This window comes from Taudactylus pleione, unplaced genomic scaffold (assembly GCF_031769625.1).
Source record: "Taudactylus pleione unplaced genomic scaffold, aTauple2 ptg000887l, whole genome shotgun sequence".
Lineage (NCBI taxonomy): Eukaryota > Metazoa > Chordata > Amphibia > Anura > Myobatrachidae > Taudactylus > Taudactylus pleione.
The window spans coordinates 5,515,328-5,537,008 of NW_028285288.1; the positions used below are offsets into that span (position 1 = coordinate 5,515,328).

At 42.0% G+C, this 21,681-nt stretch overlaps 1 protein-coding gene across 2 annotated transcripts in view; it reads right to left on the reverse strand.

Moving 5' to 3' along the window:
• Positions 1-2,793: 2,793 nt before the first annotated feature.
• LRRC4C (leucine rich repeat containing 4C) overlaps positions 2,794-21,681 on the reverse strand; it is a 175,602-nt gene continuing 156,714 nt past the window's right edge. For both annotated transcript variants that reach the window (XM_088459041.1, XM_088459040.1), the window contains exon 2: positions 2,794-5,421. In XM_088459041.1, coding sequence (XP_088315167.1) covers positions 3,460-5,379 — 1,920 coding nt within the window. In that variant the 5' untranslated portion in view covers positions 5,380-5,421 and the 3' untranslated portion in view covers positions 2,794-3,459. The remainder of the gene's footprint in view (positions 5,422-21,681) is intronic.

Genomic DNA, 21,681 nt, shown 5'->3' on the forward strand with positions numbered 1-21,681 from the left:
CTATTGGTCCAGGGGTAGATTTACTAAAGCTCCTAAAACAGACAAGTAGTTTTGTTTCCCATAACGACCAATCAAAATATAGCAATCATTTTTCTATTGCATTCTAGAAATTGATTGACAGAATCTGATTGGTTGCTATGTGCAACATCACCTCTTGTCTGTTTTAGAAGCATAAGTAAATCTACCCCTAAAGGTGCATAAACACACAATGATTTTTTTGAACGATTATCAATAGCGATATTGTTTATCGTTCAATCGTTGAAAAAATCGATTATCATTCATGCGCTTTCATGTTCGCAGTTTGTAGGTCAGTCAGACTGACCAACTCAACGATTTTCAGTAAGGGAATATGCAAAAATCGTTTGTAGTTCAAAAAAATCGTTCATTACATTACGATTTTAGCAAACGATTTTCGTAAATTTTTCCCTTGAAAAAATGAATGATAATCGTTTACTAAAATCGTTCATTTACTAAATCGTTGTGTGTCTATGCAGCTTCACAGTTTGCTGCGTATCAATGCTGCAACCACAATCACCTCACATACCGTACAGGGGCTTATATATTAAACAAAAAAAAGCAACAGTGGTTTAAGCATTGCTGCACTTTTGCATAGTGGGACATTTATCAAGGTGTCCCCTTAATTACTTTTGTAAAAGCAGCCCCTATCCATTAATCTTAGCTTTTTGGAAATTGGACCATCTGCTATAGGCTACATTTATGTATTATTATTACTACTACTATTTCCAGTAACTTACATATTTACAAGCGCGGCCTTGAGCCATGAGTGAACCTGGAAGTTAAGTGATCATGAAAGCTATAATTTATTTTGTGCCTCTTTACCTGGACGTGCTGTTTTTCTCAATCCTGTGTTCCAGCATCTGTTCATTTACAGGGCTTAAGCGCAACAATTCAGAATAGACCCCAGAATGCAGTGAGGCATTGGAATTCCCATCACCTCACCACGCTCATTCCGTCTTCTCTGCCAGGGGGATCAGACTAAAGCCGGGTACACACTGGAGCGATGTCGGACCGATTTTGCCATTTTGTAACGACAAATCGCTTACATCGCTCAGTGTGTATGGCCAACATGCGACGTCGTCAGGTTTGATGTGCTGCACACCAAACCTGCCGATATTGCATGCCACCAAGTGTGTGTTAATGAAGGACGGAACGATTGATGGTTCCATCGTCCATTAATCGCTGTAGTGCGTACAGGCAATCAAGTGATGTCAGCACGATTGTCGGTTGCTCAATGTGTATCCAGCTTTAGAGATCAGGTGACCCTCTTCTCAGAAAGGAGCTTGAGTGCTAAAACACAGCCATTCTCTCCACATGGATTATTTTGCAAACTGATGACTGGCATATAGAAGGATTCCCAAGAAAAATGACACATCAGAATCATTACAAAAGTACAAAGCTGGCTGTGTGTGGTTTTTTTTTTTAAGTAAAATTGCAGATTTAGACCCTGATTCAGAGCCGCTCGTAAGCGGCCGCTCGTTCGTTCTGACCGATGTTCACACATCTGCGCATGCGTACGGATTTTAATACGCATGCGCGAACCAGTCAGTGCGGCCAAAACTCGTTTGTTCGCTATATAGCGAGGGCCTGCTATTTTGAGTGACAGAAGGAGGCGTATGTGGGTGGTAACGGGGGAAGGTGCTTGAATACGGGGGTGTGGAATTCGAACGCAGGCGTGCTTAAAGGTCAAAACGGGCGTTTTAAGGGAGTGCATAATTAATACAGCAGCATCATTGACCACGTCACTTTTTTTTTTTTTACTCAGAACTGCTCGCAAAATAGCGGTTGAAAAAACCAGCCACAAGAATAGCGAGCAGTTCATACGCTGTTCGATGTACTCGATTAATCTAATAAATAGCGGACATGACGTATGGTGCGAGCGGCAAGGGGGCGTATTTTTCAAAATAACAAACGCAAGTTTTGCTCGCTCGTTCAGACTTAGAGGCGTGAACAGACCGCAATTAGCGAACGGTTCATTGGAATAGCCACCCCTTGTTTTAGAATGAACGACCGCAAATAGCGAGCGGCTCTGAATGAGGGCCTTAATTACATATATATAATTACAATTAATAAATTTGGCATTTGCAGCTATGCATTTAACAAACGTATTCCATGATATACGTAGCAAGATGCAGTTGCTATTTTTAGAAAATGAATACAATGTTGCACATCGCTGATAAGCTGTAAGACGGCAACATTTATACAAGGCGCAGACCATCGAACACTTTCTAGGAATTGGGAGTGAGATTAATGCCAAACCCATAATTGAGTTTTAGGGAAGGTTTTGATTCTCCCTAATTTGTTTACGGGGCTGAGGATTAAACTTGTGGTGTTGCAGAGTTTTATCATTTCGAACAGCGCAATTGCCAAACCCAACATTCTCATTTCCCAGTGTGTTAGCGTTTCTGGAATTCAGTATTGGTTATGAATCACAGTATTAAATCACTTGACTAGCTTGCAATGATCCCACAGGACGGCAGATAAGCAAGCTGGTACAAAACTTCATTCATGCTATCAGCAAAGCTGTGTACAAGAACTGCGGCAATCCATTGGAGAATTGCCAAGACAAGGATCTCGGGAGCAGATAAATTCCAAAGAGATCCAAATATGCTCGTCCCCATTTAATAAAGGAAGAGTATCATGCATTTTATTCTTTTATGACACTATCTCGGCTGAAAAGAACCAGCAGGGCTTTGTGATGGAGCAACAACGACCTTAAAAAGAGGCTTGCCCGAGTACAGAAAACCATCAATTTTTTTTATTCATAACCGTTCTTTAAGTGTTCAGAGCTACAAATTTGGCTCGTTCCAGAGCTGCGTCAGTGATGATAGATTATTACACGTAATTTTGTGTTTCTTTATATCTTCTCAAAGAATACAAATTCTGCAAAAAAATACAGAATACTGTAGGTCATTACAAGAAAAAAAAAATATATATATATTTTCCTCTACTCTCCTCCTGTGAATCTGCCAATCATAATAGGGCAACCATTTATATACCATTCCCTAATGCTCAGAGGGAAATACTTTTGAAGGCTTCCACTGTGCTAAATATTTAAGAAAATAAATCAATAAACCAATTTCAGCCTTCAGTTCACCATAAAAAGCCCAAATGTATTATAAAAAAAAAAATAGTTTTCTACAATTAGGTTTTCCTGGAGGATTTAGATTCAATAATTCTATGAAAAATATGAGCTCTCAGGTTAAACCAAGCCTAGCCAATTTAGCTTGAGGAATACACAGATTTCAGTAGTTTTAGATCACAATAGAATTTTTAATAAATAAATTTCTTTGTTTTTTTTATTATTATTTTTTTTTTTGTAAAGACATTTTTTTTTTATTGGAAACAGTAGATTTAGCCCAGTCATTTTTGTTCCTTTTTTGTTTTGTGTTTTAATATAAATTGTTTGTTTTTGCTCTTAATCTGGTGCGCTGTTGAATTTCAGATCTGCGTCTCCTGTACGTTGTCCTTAGAGTTTGCGCGAATCAGTAAAGGTTCATGCACAGAGCTGTGTATTGAATTTATTGTGTTCACTGTTGTTGTGTGGTTAAAAGGGGACTTATAAGAGTTATAGTGGTTTAAATGCTCGTGTTCGATCGCGGGCATGGGCAAGTGGCTCTCAATAGGCGTGTCAGCGGTGAGTTCGTCATCCACGTTTATAATTTCAACAGTCCGCGTGGGAGCGTGGTGGTTCTTTCTGTGGTGCTGTTTCCTCATCTTGTAGAAAATAACCAACATGACAGCTGCCATTAGGGTGATGGCCACAAAGCAGCCAATAATAATTTTGGTGGTCTTCATAACCTCGTCTATCCCAGGCATTCCACTATTTGCATCCGTGACCGGGATGGTGAAGGGTTTCTCTGTGGACCTTGTGCTGTGAGGCATTAGCGAGGTGGTTGCATTTGTGGATACCCAGTCGATGACTGGTGTAGGACCCACATGATGTTCCGTGGTCCTTGCCTCATCCTGAGATGGTTCCATTGTCTCTACAGTGACGGTGGAAAAGTATGTGTAACCGGTATCGGTTGCGGTCACATTCAGTGTCGCCGAGGCAGTGGTGTTCCCTGCGGAGTTACTCACTATGCATGTGTACAATCCCGTATCTCGCGCTGTTACATTTGTAAAGTTTAGCGTGCCATCATTAAGCACTGATATACGTACTTTGTAAGCCCCATGGGTCATGATGGAGCCATTGGGAGTAATCCAACTAACATAAGTCAATGATGTTGATGCCCGACATTTAAGTTCAGCCGCCATCCCTTCTGTAACATTAAGATCAGTAGGCGGCTCCAAAATCACAGGGGCATAACACGTAAAATAATTCTGGTCCAGCTCTGCAATGTGAGTACCTTTTAAATTGGGGGGAGTGCTGCAGCGAGCACAGCACGTGCTGCCGGTAGTGACGATTTCTTTTAGCCACCAGCTCAGCCAAAGTATGTCACAGTTGCAGTTCCAGGGATTGTGATGCAACTGAATCCTTTGCAAATTATGGAGAGGTGTGAACAAGTCATGAGGCAGTAAAGTTAGATTATTATGTGCCAAATTAAGTTCCACAAGCGACTGAAGGTCATCGAAGGCATTCCGCTCAATCACCTGAATTTGGGAATGCATAATCCACAGTTTTTGCAAATGGGTTAACCCTTGGAATGACCCTGGTCTGAGAACCGACAGATGGTTCCCAGAAAGATCTAACTCATCTAGTTTCACCAGAGGGGTAAGGTTGGGGATGTCTCTTAGGTTGCACATCCCAAGGTTCAAATATTTAAGGTTCGAAAGCCCTTCAAATGCTCCTTCTGAAATATATGACAATCTTTTCATTTCCCCCAAATCCAACCTACGCAGTGACGGGATGCGATTAAAAGCATAGGATGGGATGCTCTCGATGGGGTTGTTCCTCAGCCAAAGCTCTTTCAGTTTTGACAAATATTCAAAAGCTCCATTTGGAATGGTAGTCAGCCTATTGTCAAACAGCTCTAATGTGTTTAAGTTGGCCAAGCCATTGAAGGCCCCAATTTCAATCGTCCTAATGTGATTCCTGCTCAACTGTAAAACTTCTAAGTGTCGTAAGTGTTTAAAACTGTCCACTTTGATTATTTGGATCTGGTTTTCATGAAGGTTCAGCTGCCTCGTGTTGGTGGATATACCATCCGGAACCTCGCGCAGGTTTCTCCGCGTGCAAATAACTTTGCTGAACTGGTTACTGCAAGAACATACAGAAGGGCAGGTCTGAGCTCTGACCAAGCCGGCCACCACGAGAAGCTGGAGAGCCAACAGCACAATAAAAAGGGGGTCAAATAAGGCCCTGTTGAACCTAGGACCTATCATCATCTGCTGTGGATGTAATGTCATCTTGTTCAACATTCATACTTTGTTTGTGTTTGGTCCTTCAGGAGTTCCAGTATTCTGCAAGAAAAAGAGAAGATACTTTGTCAAATATTTAAAACTGTAGTTATATATACAGTAAATAAATTATGTATCTTTGTGTGTTTGTACACCTGTTCAAGCGCTAATCCTTGGCCTCAGCATTATGATAAGGTTCAGCAGTTCTACGTTATCATCTGCTATACAACTAGCTGTTACTCAATAACCATGGTCCATTTGCAGTTTTCAAATAAATAACATTTATTAGAAGCACCGCCTATAACCAACACACAGCAGTTTTCAACCGATGTGCCGCAACACACTAGTGAAGTGTGCAGCGGCCGCGGACCGGGCAGAGCTGCTGCTGAGCTCCTCTTGGAGGCTCAGGCATGCCTGGGCCGTGACCTGCCTAGACGCGGTGGCTTGACATTGACACGCCACGTTGCCTGCCCGCCCGCCTCGCCAGTCAGCCAGCCAGCCAGCCAGCCCTTCCCTCCTGCCCGCCAGTCATCCAGCCAGCCCTTCCCGCCCGTGGCCCGCTCTTCCCTCCCGCCCGCATACTGCTCACAGCTCTGCACTTAGTGTTGTGACTGAACAAGAGCAAAACCAGCTGGAGGGACAGGACAAGGGTCGTCACTCGTGAGTGTAATATTAATGTGTTTTGTTATGTTTTTCTGTGGGGGCCAGCCAACTCCTTTATTATGTGGCGAGCAATTATTTTTTCTTTTGTTTCTGTGGGGTGAGCCAATCTGCTTTTTTTTTCTGTGGAGAGCAATGTGTTTTTTTTTTCTCCTTGGGGGCCAATGTGGTTTTTTTTTTTTCTGTGGGGGCCAGCAAATGTGATTGTTTTATTCCTGTGGGGGCCAATGTAGTGTGTTTTGTTCCTGTGGGGGCCAATGTAATGTTTTGCTCCTGTGGGGGCCAATGTAATGTGTTTATTCATAGGTCGCGCATGCCGCATCGCATGTTTTGGTTTTGGACCTGGGTTTTGTTTTTGTTTTTTTTAAATGACAAAAAGTTTTTAAAAACAGCTAAAATCGTGTAATTTTAGCAATCCAAAACCCGAAATTCGGATTTAAAACTGAATTCCGAACTGCGTGATGATCTGAACCGCGACTCGTATCTGTCCGGCTTCTGTGGGGTGAGCCAATCTGCTTTTTTTTTCTATGGAGAGCAATGTATTTTTTTTTTCTCCTTGGGGGCCAATGTGTTTTTTTTTTTCTGTCAGGGCCAGCCAATGTGAATGTTTGTTTTATTTCTGTGGGGGCCAGCAAATGTGATTGTTTTATTCCTGTGGGGGCCAATGTAGTGTGTTTTGTTCCTGTGGGGGTCAATGTAGAGTTTTGCTCCTGTGGGGGCCAATGTAGTGTGTTTTCCATAGGTCACGCATGCCACATCGCATGTTTTGGTTTTGGATCTGGGTTTTGTTTTTGTTTTTTAAAATAACAAAAAGTTTTTAAAAACAGCTAAACTCATGTAATTTTTGCAATCCAAAACCCGAAATTCGGATTTAAAATCTGAATTCCGAACCGCGTGATGATCTGAACCGCGACTCATATCTGTCCGGCTTCTGTGGGGTGAGCCAATCTGCTTTTTTTTTCTATGGAGAGCAATGTGTTTTTTTTTCTCCTTGGGGGCCAATGTGTTTTTTTTTCTTTGGGGGCCAGCCAATGTGAATGTTTGTTTTATTTCTGTGGGGGCCAGCAAATGTGATTGTTTTATTCCTGTGGGGGCCAATGTAGTGTGTTTTGTTCCTGTGGGGGTCAATGTAGAGTTTTGCTCCTGTGGGGGCCAATGTTGTGTGTTTTTCATAGGTCGCGCATGCCACATCGCATGTTTTGGTCTTGGATCTGGGTTTTGTTTTTTTAAAATAACAAAAAGTTTTTAAAAACAGCTAAACTCATGTAATTTTTGCAATCCCAAACCCGAAATTCGGATTTAAAATCTGAATTCCGAACCGCGTGATGATCTGAACAGCGACTCGTATCTGTCCGGCTTCACAAAATTTCGAAGTGGATTCGGATTTCTGGAGTACCGAACCGCACATCTCTATTAGTATATCAGAGAAATAAGATTAATAACTGCCTGCTTATATAAAGACCTGGCTGAAAAGCACAGACAAGTGTTAGCAAAAAAAAACAACTAGCGTATATAGTAAGAGATGCACAGTTGAAAAACAGAGGTCAGGCGACATTCTGAATGGCGTCAGCGTGGTCCTATAGCTCAGTGAATGGGAATAATGGGATGAATTACTTTATTCTGAACTGCTCCTTTCCCTGGGGAAGTGAACAGATCCAGGCGTCCGGTCTGCTCTCTCTGGGGCATGGGAGACCTTCCCCAAATTCAGGAGATTAGGCAAGTATGACACAACATTCACACTACATGGTGTTAACACAATTTGCAATGTTTAAAACAGGATCCTGCTACTTATGAGAGATTTTCTACAGAATTCCCTCTGCTCTCTCCATATGAAACGGGCTTCTAGAATCTTACTGCCGATTCATCTGTGCCACATTGTAACCCACAGCCCTGGGTTCATCTCCAATCTGCCGCTCACTGCAAGGTCCCTTTGCTGTAGAGATTAATGAAATTTCCTATGAATCAGACATAAGTGAAGTCTTATACCAGCTCAAAGCACATTTATAACCTAGAGCCCGGGAATGCATAATGCATGCACTCAGTATAACAAAATGTGTATCAGCAAAGGTTGTTCACTGCTAAGCAAAACGTACTTTCATTTGTACAGGAAAATGCCTTATTACAAAGAGAAAATCTATTATTCAGATTATGCCTGCAGTCCATAACTGTGACGCTAAAGATGCATATTCATACAGTACAGTAGCTTTTCATTATTCAAAATGTGCACCTGAGCTAAACGCTCCCGATTGTCTGCCGGATCTCACACAGATTTATATGTATATATTTATTTTTTATTTATTTATTAAAGAGTTTCAAATATAGCGCAACATACTTTGTTGCGCTTTACAAATGGAAACAAGATTAATAGAACAAATATGGGTAGTAACAGACAGATATAAAGGAAAGAGAAAAAAATGATAAATATATATGCAGCTCAAAAATATGTGACCTACAGAAGTCACCAGGCAATCATCAAAACAAAATACAAAATTGAGCGCTCCTCTTCTGAGGTAAATACAATAGTCACTTAAAATATAGGGCCTGATTCAGACCCGCTCGCAAGCGCTATGCGCTCACAAGCGGGTCGATGCCGTTTGTAGGCAGCCCTACTGACATCACCAGTGAAGTCAGTAGTGAGCTTCCGGCTCTATTAGAGCCGGAAGCTCACTGGGGCTTGCAGCAGATGAGACCCTACCACAAGGGTCTCGTCGGCAGCGCAATGGTCGCGACCATCAACTGGCTGCTCGCAAAAGCTGTGGGTGGTCACCCACAGCTTAGCGAGCGGCCAGGAGGCCGTTTTTTTTTTAAAAAAACAGCCGCCCTGATTCAGAGTGAGCGCTCGCTTTTTGCGAGCGGCTCTGAATCAGGGCCATAGTCCACCGTTCTTGATAATATTCATGCTTTACTTTGATGGAATATTTTCTTAGTATATTTCCTCCAAACAAATACACGATAATCCTTTTTCAACACACTAGTGCAGACCCCTTCAGTGTCAGACAGCACCTCAAAAACTCACAGCAAGGAATCTCCCATAGTGAAGTATTGTCAAAATTATTTCTCATTCAGCATATATAGTGCATATCCTAAAAGTATCACAAGTAAAAATGGCAGCGTACCAAATTGAACCTTTTAAGAAAGGCACAGTGTAAGCATTAGGGGTGGTTCATTCAGCTGAAACGTGTTGGTAATCTTTGGGAGCTACAGCAATCTGGAACCTCTGAAAGGACCTGCCGTTTAACAGGGAAGGCAAACTGCTTTTGGGGTAGCAATACCACCCCTAATGCTTTACACTGTGCCTTTCTTAAAAGGTTCAATTTGGTACGCTGCCATTTTTACTTGTGATACTTTTATGATAGAGAAGAAAATATTCCATCAAAGTAAATCATAAATATTATCAAGAACTGTGGACTATGGTCCTGATTCAGAGGCGCTCGTTATTTGCGAGCGCTCGCTTTGAATCAGGGCGGATTTTAAAAATAAAAAATCCACCTCCAGGCCGCTCGCATAGCTGTGGGTGGTCACCCAGGTGGTCACCCAGGACCATAGTGGTAGGGTATCGTCCACCGCAAGCCCCAGTGAACTTCCTCCTCTAATAGAGCAGGAAGTTCACTACTGACTTCACGTGTGATGTCAGGAGGGCCGCCCACAAACAGCAGGCGTTCCCTCGGGAACGATTCCGTTTGTGCAGCCACCCCCCTGACCCGCCTACAAAACGGGGCGAGCTGTGGATCAACATCGATAGTCGCCCCGTTTTGCTGTGAGCCCCGAGCGAGTGAAGTTCTCACTCGCTCCGGGGCTTGTGCACACGCAGTGCGCACGCCGTGCATGCGCACTGCCCGACCATTGATCCACTTGCGAGCACTATGCGCCCGCAAGCGGGTCTGAATCAGGCCCAATATTTTAAGTGACTATTTTATTTATCTAAGAAGAGGCGCGCTCAATTTTGTATTTTGTTTTGATAAAGGTAAGTGGGCCCTGCTCTCAATCTTACATATTGCTTTCGTGCGAAGCCAGGGCGGGTCGTTAGTTACTTTATAAGTGTTAAAAAAATGTTGTTTCTTGTAGTTCAAAAAAGGAAATTTACTTATGGTACTTATGGTAACAGTTCATAGGTATCCTTACTAACTTGGACACCCTGCACAGGTGATGTCACACAAGTTATGATATTGTTGGCTCTTATGACAGTGGAAGCGCTGATACATAATATAGCCCTTGATTGGCGATTACAATTTATAAACACTAGTCCCGAATCTAAATACGTTTTTATGCATTATTTATTAACGTTTATTTATATAGCTCCAGCATATTCCAAAATTTGCTTCATAAATAAATAAAATGTATCAATGTTTTAGCAATTAAACGCCACGCTTAAAAGTCGGCATCTTAATCGCTTCTGTGACATTACCCCAAGGTATAGTGTGCTCAATAAGCCCTTAGTGTTAAAGAGGAAAAAAAAAACCATACTCCTCTAACACCTTAGTAATTGTGTTGAGACTTTTAGGATGATGCCACATCTAGACAATTTATCCCATGGGTGCTGTCTCATGTTTATCGTTAAGGTTTTAATTAAAATTAAAGCCACACTCATACTTTTACATAAAGGATGGATTAAATACTAATTTCCTTAAACGACCTCTACACTCATCCAGCTGATACAAAACTTTGTCATTAAGGAAGATGATCCTTAAATTGGGTTACTACTTACAAGAATAGATTGCGAACACTGTATTTTCTGTGCGCTGACTCAAATACTTGAGAATCATTTACTCTGTACAGATAATCAATAATATCTATCCCTCCGCAGTTATCGATGAAGAGAAGCTCTCATAACTAATGTTCTTTCTAATTGAAAATGTTCCTGAACGTCTTCTTTTTTTAAATGCCGCATCAGTTTCTTTAAATGCTGCGTAAGATGTCACCGGTTAAAAAAAATGCACTTATAATTTATTTCGAGTTTATTGTAAGCCTGTTGGCAAAGTGTAGGTGGCATGTTTTAGCACTGGGCATGCTCCAGAACTGCGCAGAGAAAAGGCGTAAACGGGCTGGAACGGGTCATCCTCAGTTACAGACAAATTTAATATTATTAGCGCTGTGCGCCTGAAAAATTAAGAATATTTATCGTCACATATTGCGGCAAGGACGACTGCTTTTTGCTTGAAATTTGCCAACCTAAGTCGCCATGACGCCGGCTCCGATAAGAGCCTGTCCAGGCGATTAGTAAGAAGGTTCCCACACCAGCACCACCACTGTGCGGCATTCCTGCTGCGCATTTCGATACGATGTCCCATTAAAGGTAACGGGCTAACGCCATCGATAGTTCTTCCACGCAATTTCGTTAAAGTCATTACATTTTATTGACGCCCTTGCTATCTGTGACTCACACCTCACTCTTCACAGATCAGCCGACTGCGAAAGATGCCATTTTGATGTAAAAAGAGGTATAGAGGGTTTACAATCTATCACATCACTTATCCGTCGATTTATATCGGACTCTATGCTATTATAACTATACAAAGAAAAAAAATAGAAGTTGAGTTGCAGGAATAAATCCTATAAATTTAATTTGTAATGTATACCCCAATACAAATCATAATTAAGTGGCTTGTAAACAGCATCCTTGAAAAAGCCTATTTTCCCTGAATTACCTGTAGTGGTTTCCATGGTTACAGAGCCAGGAAGTGAGAGCGTCACTGGCTGGAATTCAGGCTATAATACAGCGGTTACTTCTCAGTTCTTTGTTGTAGGATGAAGTAATCTATTCATTCCAAAAGCAATCAGGCTAAAATGTTCCACGATTCAGGAGCTTAATGACATAGGCCCTCATTCAGAGCCACTCGTTAGCGGCAGTACGCTCGTTCCGAGCGATGTTTGCACATCTGCGCATGCGTACGGTTTTTAGTACGCATGCGCGAACCAGTCAGTGCGGCCAAAAATCGTTTGTACGCTATATAGCGAGTGCCAGCTATTTTGAGTGACAGAATGAGGCGTATGTGGGTGGTAACAGGGGAAGGTGCTTGAAAACGGGGAGTGGAGATCCGAACGCAGGCGTGCTTAAAGGTCAAAACGGGCGTTTTATGGGTGTGCATAATTAATACAGCAGCGTCATTGACCACGTCACTGGGTTATTTTATAGCCAGAACTGCTCGCAAATTTGTGGTAGCAAACACCAACCACAAGAATAGCGAGCAGTTCATACGCTGGTCGATGTACTCGATTAATCTAATAAATAGCGGACATGACGTATGGTGCGAGCGGCCAGGGGGCGTTTTTAAAAAATAAACGAGCGTATGTTTTGCTCGCTCGTTCAGACTTAGAGGTGTGAACAGACTGCAATTTGCGAACGGATCATTTGAATAGCCACCCCTTGTTTTTGAACGAACGACCGCAAATAGCGAACGGCTCTGAATCAGGCCCATAATTCCAATGGAATTGAATGGGACTGTTTTGGGATAGTTCTAGCGCTCAACATTTTTAAGAAATACAGACACAGCAGAAGCAGTTTACACTGAAATCGTGTGTGTCAGCTAGATGTTTAATATACTTTGTGTTCTACTGCAGTCCGTCTTGTTATACAATAAACGGCACATAGTGTGTGTCCATTGTGCTACTGTAGCACTGTTTAAAAAAATTCTATATATAAATATATGTGTTTGTAATATATATATATATATATATATATATTTATCTATATATATATATATATATATATATATATATATTATAAGGGCACAGTCGTGCCCTTATATTAAGGCTGCGTGTAAAAAACTGCAATTCTCCCATAGAGAATTCCGGAGGGAGGGCATGGTGTTTTTAGAGGCTACACCTCAAAAGCTATTGGAGTTACCGAGCTGAAATTTGGCATGGCCGGATAGAACTGTTGCTCGGTGTTGCATTCCAAATTTCAAGGCATAAACATAAAAAATTTGAATTTGGGAGTAATCTAAAGTTCCAACGGTCACATTTTTCTGACATTCTCAATTAGGACCACTTTTCTGCTGTAGTCTATGGGGGATTTTTGGGAAGGCATAACTCAGGGTGGGGGCCAATTTAGACTTGGGGTTTGTTTCATTACGTAGCTATTGTGCCAGGGTAGGTGCTTTTGGGGTTCAGGTAAATTAGAAAGTTACGATCACACAATTCTGTGAATTGGCAGCTCCACCATTTTGTGAGTGACAGCAATCTCACTCTGTGGGAGTTCTGAATCTGCAGTTAACCACATGGTGTCATGGCATACCATATCTGTATTACGCAAGGAACATGTCCATTAAGTCGTTATTCTTAATGATCGTTACTTCATTGCTTTTTTGAGTTTGAGTGGCAGAAATTTAATAGGTTTTGTGAATTTTCAGATCATGTCTAAGCAGCCTTAATGAGACATGTGTCTATATATAGATAGATAGATATATCTCCACTATATTCCCACGGATTGGCATTGTGATTTATTCAGCAGTTTACTCCGTGCTATAGTGACATCTTATATATCCCGCAGGTGACTTGTTTCTTGGTACATATTACTCGTTTATGGACATTGGGACAGTGGTCAGTCTCAGTCAGAGCCGTAACTAGACTTTTTGGTGCCCTGTGCCAGAAAGAGCATTGGTGCCCCCCTCATTTTTCAAAGGGACATAATGCACCCAAAAAAGGGCCCTGGCCTCATGGGGAAGGGCCAGGGAAGAGACAGGAGAGGCCAGGAGATGCTGGGGATGAAATAAGAGGAAGCTACAAGCAAGAATGATAATAAACTGAAATGTGACAGGCCCAAACATCGCCCCCTGACCTGTGGTGCCCTGTGCGATAGCACCGGCCGCACTACCGTAGCTACGGCCCTGGTCTCAGTGTATGTTAAGGTACATCACATGGTTATTTTATGCCCGGGGGCATGAGTTATAATGTTTCTGCATAGTTATTCTCTGTATAATTTTGATGGTGGTTGCACTCATTGACATTCTACCTGTTATCAATGTTAGTCACCCACTCCTGTGACTGTATACATATGGATATGGTATATTAAACATTGATGTTGTTTGTACTATATAGTTAGCATGGTCGATTTTCACCATTTGGGACATTGTTAAATATTTTCTCTGTGCTTTTTGCTTATACATTGGAGCCTGGTAGACATTGTCACTTTTTTCCTTTGTCCACAGATCTTATGCTATTAATCATTGCCTTGGTTTACTTTAGCTATTGATTCAGGTCTTGATAAAGGTCCATGGTGGAACCGAAACGTCCACCAGATGACCAGATTTGTGGCATATTTGTACACATATAATGGTGTTTAATCATGAATAAAAAGTGAACATTCTCTTTGAAGTGGTGAGTGCTTCTCTCCTTCCGTGGGAATAAAATTAATACTTAAGGGGCCTAACTTGTCCTTGGTAAGCACCCCGAAGATGTATTCTTAGGATGCAAGTGCAGGATGATTCTGGATATATATATATATATATATATATAGTATATGGAACCAAATAAGATAATAGGGGGCGCACCATCATGCATCAAAAGGTTTTATTTAGAAAACAAGCATACAGTACATGGTATGTGCAAAGCAGGGTGCCAATGTCAGTGGTCAGACCACCGCAAGTATATAGAGCATGGATTAGGTTAGCACAGGCAGGCTGCTACATCCACAAGAGGTCGTCTCCATACTAGGCCACGCCCCTACGCATTTCGTCACCCAAGACTTCATCAGAGCAGCCTGCCTGTGGTGACCTAATCCATGCTCTATATACTTGCAGTGGTCTGACCGCTGATGTTGGTACCCTGCTTTGCCCTTACCAGGTACTATATGCTTGTTTTCTAAATAATTTTGATGCACGATGGTGCGCCCCCTTTTATCTTATTTGGTTCCAGAAATTCTCACCTGAGCAGTGGATTCGGGTCTGAAAAGGAGGACGCCGGTCAGTTATCTACATTATGACCTTAGTGCAAGCAAAAAAGGTGTGGGGCATATTGGATCAACCTGATGTGTCAGCCTGTCAAGCTGTTTTCACCTGGATTCATTTGTTTTACTTAATGACTGTTTTTTGTTGGATTGAATAGCGCACTAACAACTTCTTTGCTAGTTTCATATATATATATAAATATATATATATTTTAAAATTTATTTATATGGGTCCACAAGTGTTCCACAGCGCCTCACAAAGTACCTAAAGGGGAGGGGCAGACAAACAGGTGAGCTGGAAGGCTTTGATGAAGTAGTGGGCCTTGAGAGCCCGTTTGAAGATTTGTAGTGAGGTGGAGAATCTGAGGGGGGGAGGGAGAGAATTCCAAAGGCTGGGGAGCAGCACGGGCAAATTCTTGGAGGCGGGAGTGGGAGGAAGTAATTATATATATATGCGATAGTTCTACAAGACTTTGCGTCCTATGACAAAGAGGTAAGGAGACAATTGTCAGATCATTCGACCTATCTGAAAGTTGATCTTAATCCCATGGTGAGGATTAAGAGAGAGGTAGAAGATTTTATAAACCTTGGAGATATTAATGGCTGGATTGAGGAGGAGGTGGTCGCATTTCTGACAGTTGATTATCCAATCTGTCCCATTTTATATACATTACCGAAGATCCACAAGACATTAGTGGATCCACCGGGGAGGCCTATAATTTCGGCCCGCGGCTGTATATTACAATCAATAGCCCAATTTTTGGATTTCTATCTTCAAACAATTGTTCAGAATGCGAGCACCTACCTCCGAGATACTGGCCACTTATTGTCTGATTTAAAGATGTTGATTGATCTTCCATCTGAATATATATTGGCTATACTTGATATGTGTTCTTTATATACTGTGATTCCACATATACAGGGTATAGAGGCAGTTGAAAGAGCATTGAGGGAAAGCCCATATAATGGTCCCCCAATACAATTTATGTTATAATTGTTGAAGAAAGTATTGGAATGTAATCATTTCTTGTATCAAGGGGATCATTACATTCAAACAAACAGGATGGCGACGGGGTCGAATTTGGCTTATTCTAATAATTATATGTACCAATATGAGAAGGAACATATACTGGGCAAATTTAGGGAGCAAATTTTTTACTATAGGAGATTTATAGATGATGTTTTCCTAATTTGGTTAGGTAATGAGGAGTCTTTTAATACCATGGTTTTGAGCCTTAATAGTCTCCCAAGTCCTATAAGATTTACCTTATCCTTGAGTGAAAAATCTACAAATTTTCTAGATCTTACGCTATTTAAGAGTAGCTTTGGGTTGGAATATACTTTTTTCAGGAAACCCACTGACAGAAATACCCTTTTATGGGCAAGTAGTCATCACCCGAACTCATTAAAATCAAATTTACCTATCTCACAATTTCTACGCATTCTACGAAACAACTCTGACCGGCAGTTAGCCGAAGTACAAATACAAGAATGTTGTGAGAGGTTTGAAGCTCGTGGATACAAGGATCAAGTGATTAGAAATAGCCTTATAAAGGCAAGGAAACGCTTTGCGGAGGGGCAACTTGTGCCCAAAAGGACATTACAAGATGGAACAAGATTTATTGTGAATAGCAGGTGTGGCACTAACTTTCCAGTGGTTCAGAGATCGATCAAGAAAAACTGGTCTATACTAACCACTGATCAGACATTCAAGAAACTTGGTAGAGCACCACCACTTCTAAGTATAAACAAAGGTCCAAATCTGAAGGACCTTTTGTTACGTCCAAATATGCATCAAAGTGATAGGCCTAAAGACAACTGGCTATCAAGAAAGAATGGATGTTTTAAGTGCTTTGGGTACACTACATGTAGATCAATGCTAACTGGTACATTTTTTTAGCCACCCGCACAATGGCAGGAAGATTTTCCTGCGTAAGCATTTGACGTGCCAACTTGACCATGCTGTATAATTCCTGACTTGCCCTTGTGGATTATTTTATGTTGGCAAGACGGTGAGAACATTCCGTGAATGGATGAATCAACATCGGTCCTCTATTCGTCTGGCATATTCGACTGGAACTTCTGATAAGCCGGTGGCGGTTGATTTCCTCAAAAATGGGCATCCAATACCTACCTTAAGGTGCATGATAATTGACTGGATTCCACCCCTGGAAAGAGGGGGAGATCGGGGATTGATCCTACTGAAATGTGAAGCTAATTGGATACACCGCCTTGAGACGGTTGCCCCAAAAGGCTTAAATGAAACCAACCCATTATCTATTTTTATCTAGAATGTAAGATTAGGAGACTGGCTCCCATGGTGTTATGACTTGGCACTTTAAAAGCGAGTAACTTTAACTATTATACATATTAGTAATGATAGATTTAATGTTTGAACTATAGATGTTTAGCCTGGCTATATTAAATGTGTCTTTTTTGTATTATAATATATGTTGGTGATGTGATATATGTGCACCAATAGGAACCTATACCTAAGAATTTCAGGAATGCTGACTAGCATAGCTAGTGATAGCATTGAGCACTAGAGGTGCAGTTTTGGCTCTAGAAGTGGCTTATTAGTTTATGCCCAGTACTAGAGGTGCAGATTTAGCTCTAGTGGTAGAGCTTGCGGCTCACTGGTTGTGCGTTCCAGCACACTGGTGAGTGGTGCATACCAAGCACTAGCATTTCCGGGTTTCCGGTGAGAGGTCCGAGGCTGACACGCGTGTGGAGCTGCGCTCCGAATGTGAATTGGAACTGGTTTATGTAAGGTAAATGCTCTGGGTTTATTAATGATAGGATGGTTGAACCTGTAATTATGAGCCTTAGTATTAGTAAGGATGTAGCACTGGTTTTGATTAGTGTGATGTCCCTTCCGGTTGCATCACACATGTGCTTTAAATTCTAATTAATCTATGGTATAAATAACTCCTAGGATGCACATATTTTTATATTGGCTCTGTGTTGGTGGATATTTGTCTGGTCTGTCTTGACAAAGGTTCTTTGGGAGCCGAAACATCGACGAGACTAGATATGGATTAAATTGACTTTCTTTTGGAAATGCTTCTATTGAATACTTGTGAAGTCTGGTGAGTGCTCTCCCATATACCTAGAATATATTTGGGAGCCCAAATTAAATGGACCCCCTGAGACTTGGCACCCCAGCAGCTGCTGAAGTCTGAGGCCTGGGAGTGCATTTTTTTTCTGTGGACTATATATATATATATATATATATATATATATATATATATATATATATATATATATATATATATATATCCTCCACTGAAATTTAGAACTCCGTGGTGCTCCAGTGTCCTCTGTTCACATAACCATGTTTCAGGGCATGTGCGCACACACAAACATATATCATTTTGATACAAAAAGTGTAGGCATACTTTTTTATCTGCATGTCCTTTGACATCATATGAATGGACTACCGTCGATGATCAAATGAAAAGCAGCGCAGGCATCTCTAGTTAGGGAAACAAAATATTTCTGTAGATTGGGCAGAGAGGGGTATACACTTTTTTTATATCCCATAAAGCAGAGGTTCCAAAACTCAGTCCTCAAGGCACCCTACCAGTCCAGGTTTTAAGGATATCTATGCTTAACCACAGGTGACTTGATTAGTACCTCAGTCAAGTTGATTTAACCACCTGTACTCAGCCATGGATATCTCTAACACTTGAACTGTTGGGTAGCCTTGAGGACTGCAGTTGGGAACCTCTGCCATAGAGGCTTCAGCTATATTCAGATAGTCTGGGGGTGGGATGTACTAAAGGGAAAAATGCAGTAAATCCCCCGTAAATGCAGTTTTCAGGGGTTTTACCACATTTTTCATATGTACAAAGCTGGTGCTTTGTCCCAGTGGGTAACGCCATCTTCAGGTGTTGTTACCCAATAGAAGCCTATAGGCTTCTATTTGGGATGCTCTCTCTGAGAGGGATCTAATTGGATCTCTCCCCCCGCAGCCCGCGGCCTTCTGCGCATAAGCAGAAGGACGCACGAGGGACTTCTGGGTGTTAAACCCAGATGTCCCTCTATCTGGAGGCATCGCAAAGGGCAGTTCTTATCGGGAGAGCGGTCCTTTGCGATATTCTAAGTACATACCGGTGTAATCAAACGCGGTATGTACTTGATGAGAGATGGGATATACCACATCGCAGATGCGATACATAGTACATCCAGCCCTGGGTCTGGTCCCTAATTTAAAAGGGGGACTCCAGTTGTGGGTTTCCTTAATAATGTTGGGAACCAACTGTCTTAATGGGGCTGATATCTACTTTAGCAGAGGGATTCCACACTCCACAGGTATAGTTACTAAAGGTTCATTTTGATTGATTTGAAATCGATCTAAATCAGTCAAAATCGATGTTAAGTTTCTGGGACTGAATCACACATTTAGGGCACATATTCAATTTGGGAGTGAAAAGTCCAGCACGCACATCGGAGGTTTTGCAGTGATAAAGTATCGGGCGTGTGCCCGCTTTATCCCCGCATTGAATTAGGAACCAGCGAAAACGGGACCCGGCGGAAAGGTAAGTATCAAAAAAAATTGGGAAATTTTCAGGAATTCATCCTGGGACCCCCTTAATGATGTCCAGACATGGGGGATCACTGTGGGTACCCCCGTTTTTCCCTGCTGACGGAATTAAGGTTTTTAAATAGCCGCGGCAGTTGCTTTTTTGCGGCTCTGAAGAAGTGATGAATAGCACTTTTTTTTGCAAAAAATAAATATGCCCATCACATTTGGGGTACATGAAAATGGGTACAAGCATATTTTGAAGTCCCTAAAGTGCATTTTTAAAATTCTTCAAAATTGCACCTGCCGCTACTACTCGCATCCTGCAAAACACCTGCCGCATACATGGGGACACCCCCTGAATCAATTGCGCTACTTTAAAACTTTGTTTTTCTTTTTTTTTTACCCCAAAAATCAAGTAAATTTTTTGGGGTATCCCTATTTTTTTTTTTTAAATTTGAATTACTTTTAGGGGCCATTCCCAGGGGTGCAGGCTATTTTTTTAAGCCTGCACCCCTAAACCCCAATTCTGCACTTTTTTCGCCACCTCTGCAGTGGTGAAAACTTATCCGCATTTTTTTACAAAGATTTAAAGCACCTTTGTAATTGAATACAGGGATAAATGAAAATGCCGAAAATTACATCATCGGCGATACATTATTGCTGATAACGGCTTTTCAGAGCCTAATTGGATACCCCCCTTAGTATCAGACAATTTTAAAGTTGGTTTTTTGAGTGTTAGTAAATGTGTGATTTAGCCCCAGAAACACATCGATGTTGAACGATTTGAAATCGATTAAAATCGACCATTAGTAAATACAGGTATAACCCTCAGTGCTTCCCTCTTACAGTGGGAAACAGCCTAGGTGCTCTAGTTCAGGGATGAGGTTATGCCGTCCCATTTGTTTCACTTATGTGTGGTATGTCTCCCAGTCCCATACCCAGAGCCGTAACTAGACTTTTTGGTGCCCTGTGCCAGAAAGAGCATTGGCGCCCCACACATTTTTCAAAGGGACATAATGCACCCAAAAAAGGGCCATGTCTTCATGGGGAAGGGCCAGGGAAGAGATAGGAGAGGCCAGGAGATGCTGGGGATGAAATAAGAGGAAGCTACAAGCAAGAATGACAATAAACAGAAATTTTATAGGCCCAAACAGTGCCCCCTGACCTGTGGTGCCCTGTGCGATGGCACTGGCCGCACTACCCTAGCTACGGCCCTGCCCATACCCAATGAATATCCTGTTCTGCCCTTTTCTGGCTAGTTTCTCTCTGCAACAACTTCATAGACAAAGCAGCTCCTGTCAGCACATACAGTTTCCGGGGATCCAAACCACAACCACGGAACGCCAAACAGCGCCGCTACCTGCATAAGTGCTTCAGCATTGCTGAGCGCAATGGTCTAACCTTGTCTGCGCTATAAATGTATCCTTTCATCTTATAACATGGCCGTTATACTTACCAAGAAAGCAGACATCGCACATGATGCTCAACCGTTATTTAGTAAACAGTTATGGTACATACCACGAAAGATGGCATTCTCTGTCTTAGGCATTGGAAGGGCAGAGGACCATGATAAAAAAAAAAAAACAAAGCACCCTAACCCTTTGTAACATGACGCATCCCCTTCTTTCTAAGTGTTTCAAATGTGTCATTTAATCACTCAGGGCCTGATTCAGCAAGGAACGCAGCCGCGAATTCGGACGCTACTAGCGATATTTGCATTCTGCGCATGTGCGGACTGGCTGCTGCGATCGGGAAGCGATCGCAGGGAGCACGTAGTCTCAGCACACATTGATTGACAGGAACTTGCCGTTTGTGGGTGGTGACGGGGGGTGGTCAGAGTAACGCATGCGTGCCAGTGCATTTGAATGCCGTTATAGGGGCGTGCAGAATTAAGCACCTGCATCGGCAGACGCAGCCAGAGCTCTAGATGCACAATGAGAGCAGCCAAAATCCTGAGTCAGGTCAGGTCAACCACTATTATGCTAACAAGCTTCGTTGGTTCTTGATGTTACCGATGTTTTCGCTATCTAGCGAGGTATTGCGGATGTGAGTAAAGGGAAGTGGGCGGCATTATGTAGTGGTGGACGTTTGGTTCTTGTGCTGCGGTGTCATTGCGATTGGGTTCATTAGCATATGTTCACAGCGGCCAGGTGCGTGCGTGCGTTCCGTGCTGGATCAGGCCCCTCAGTGTACTACATCATAGCAATATAAAAGTATTAATGTGTTACAATAGCCAACCAACAGGCATTCA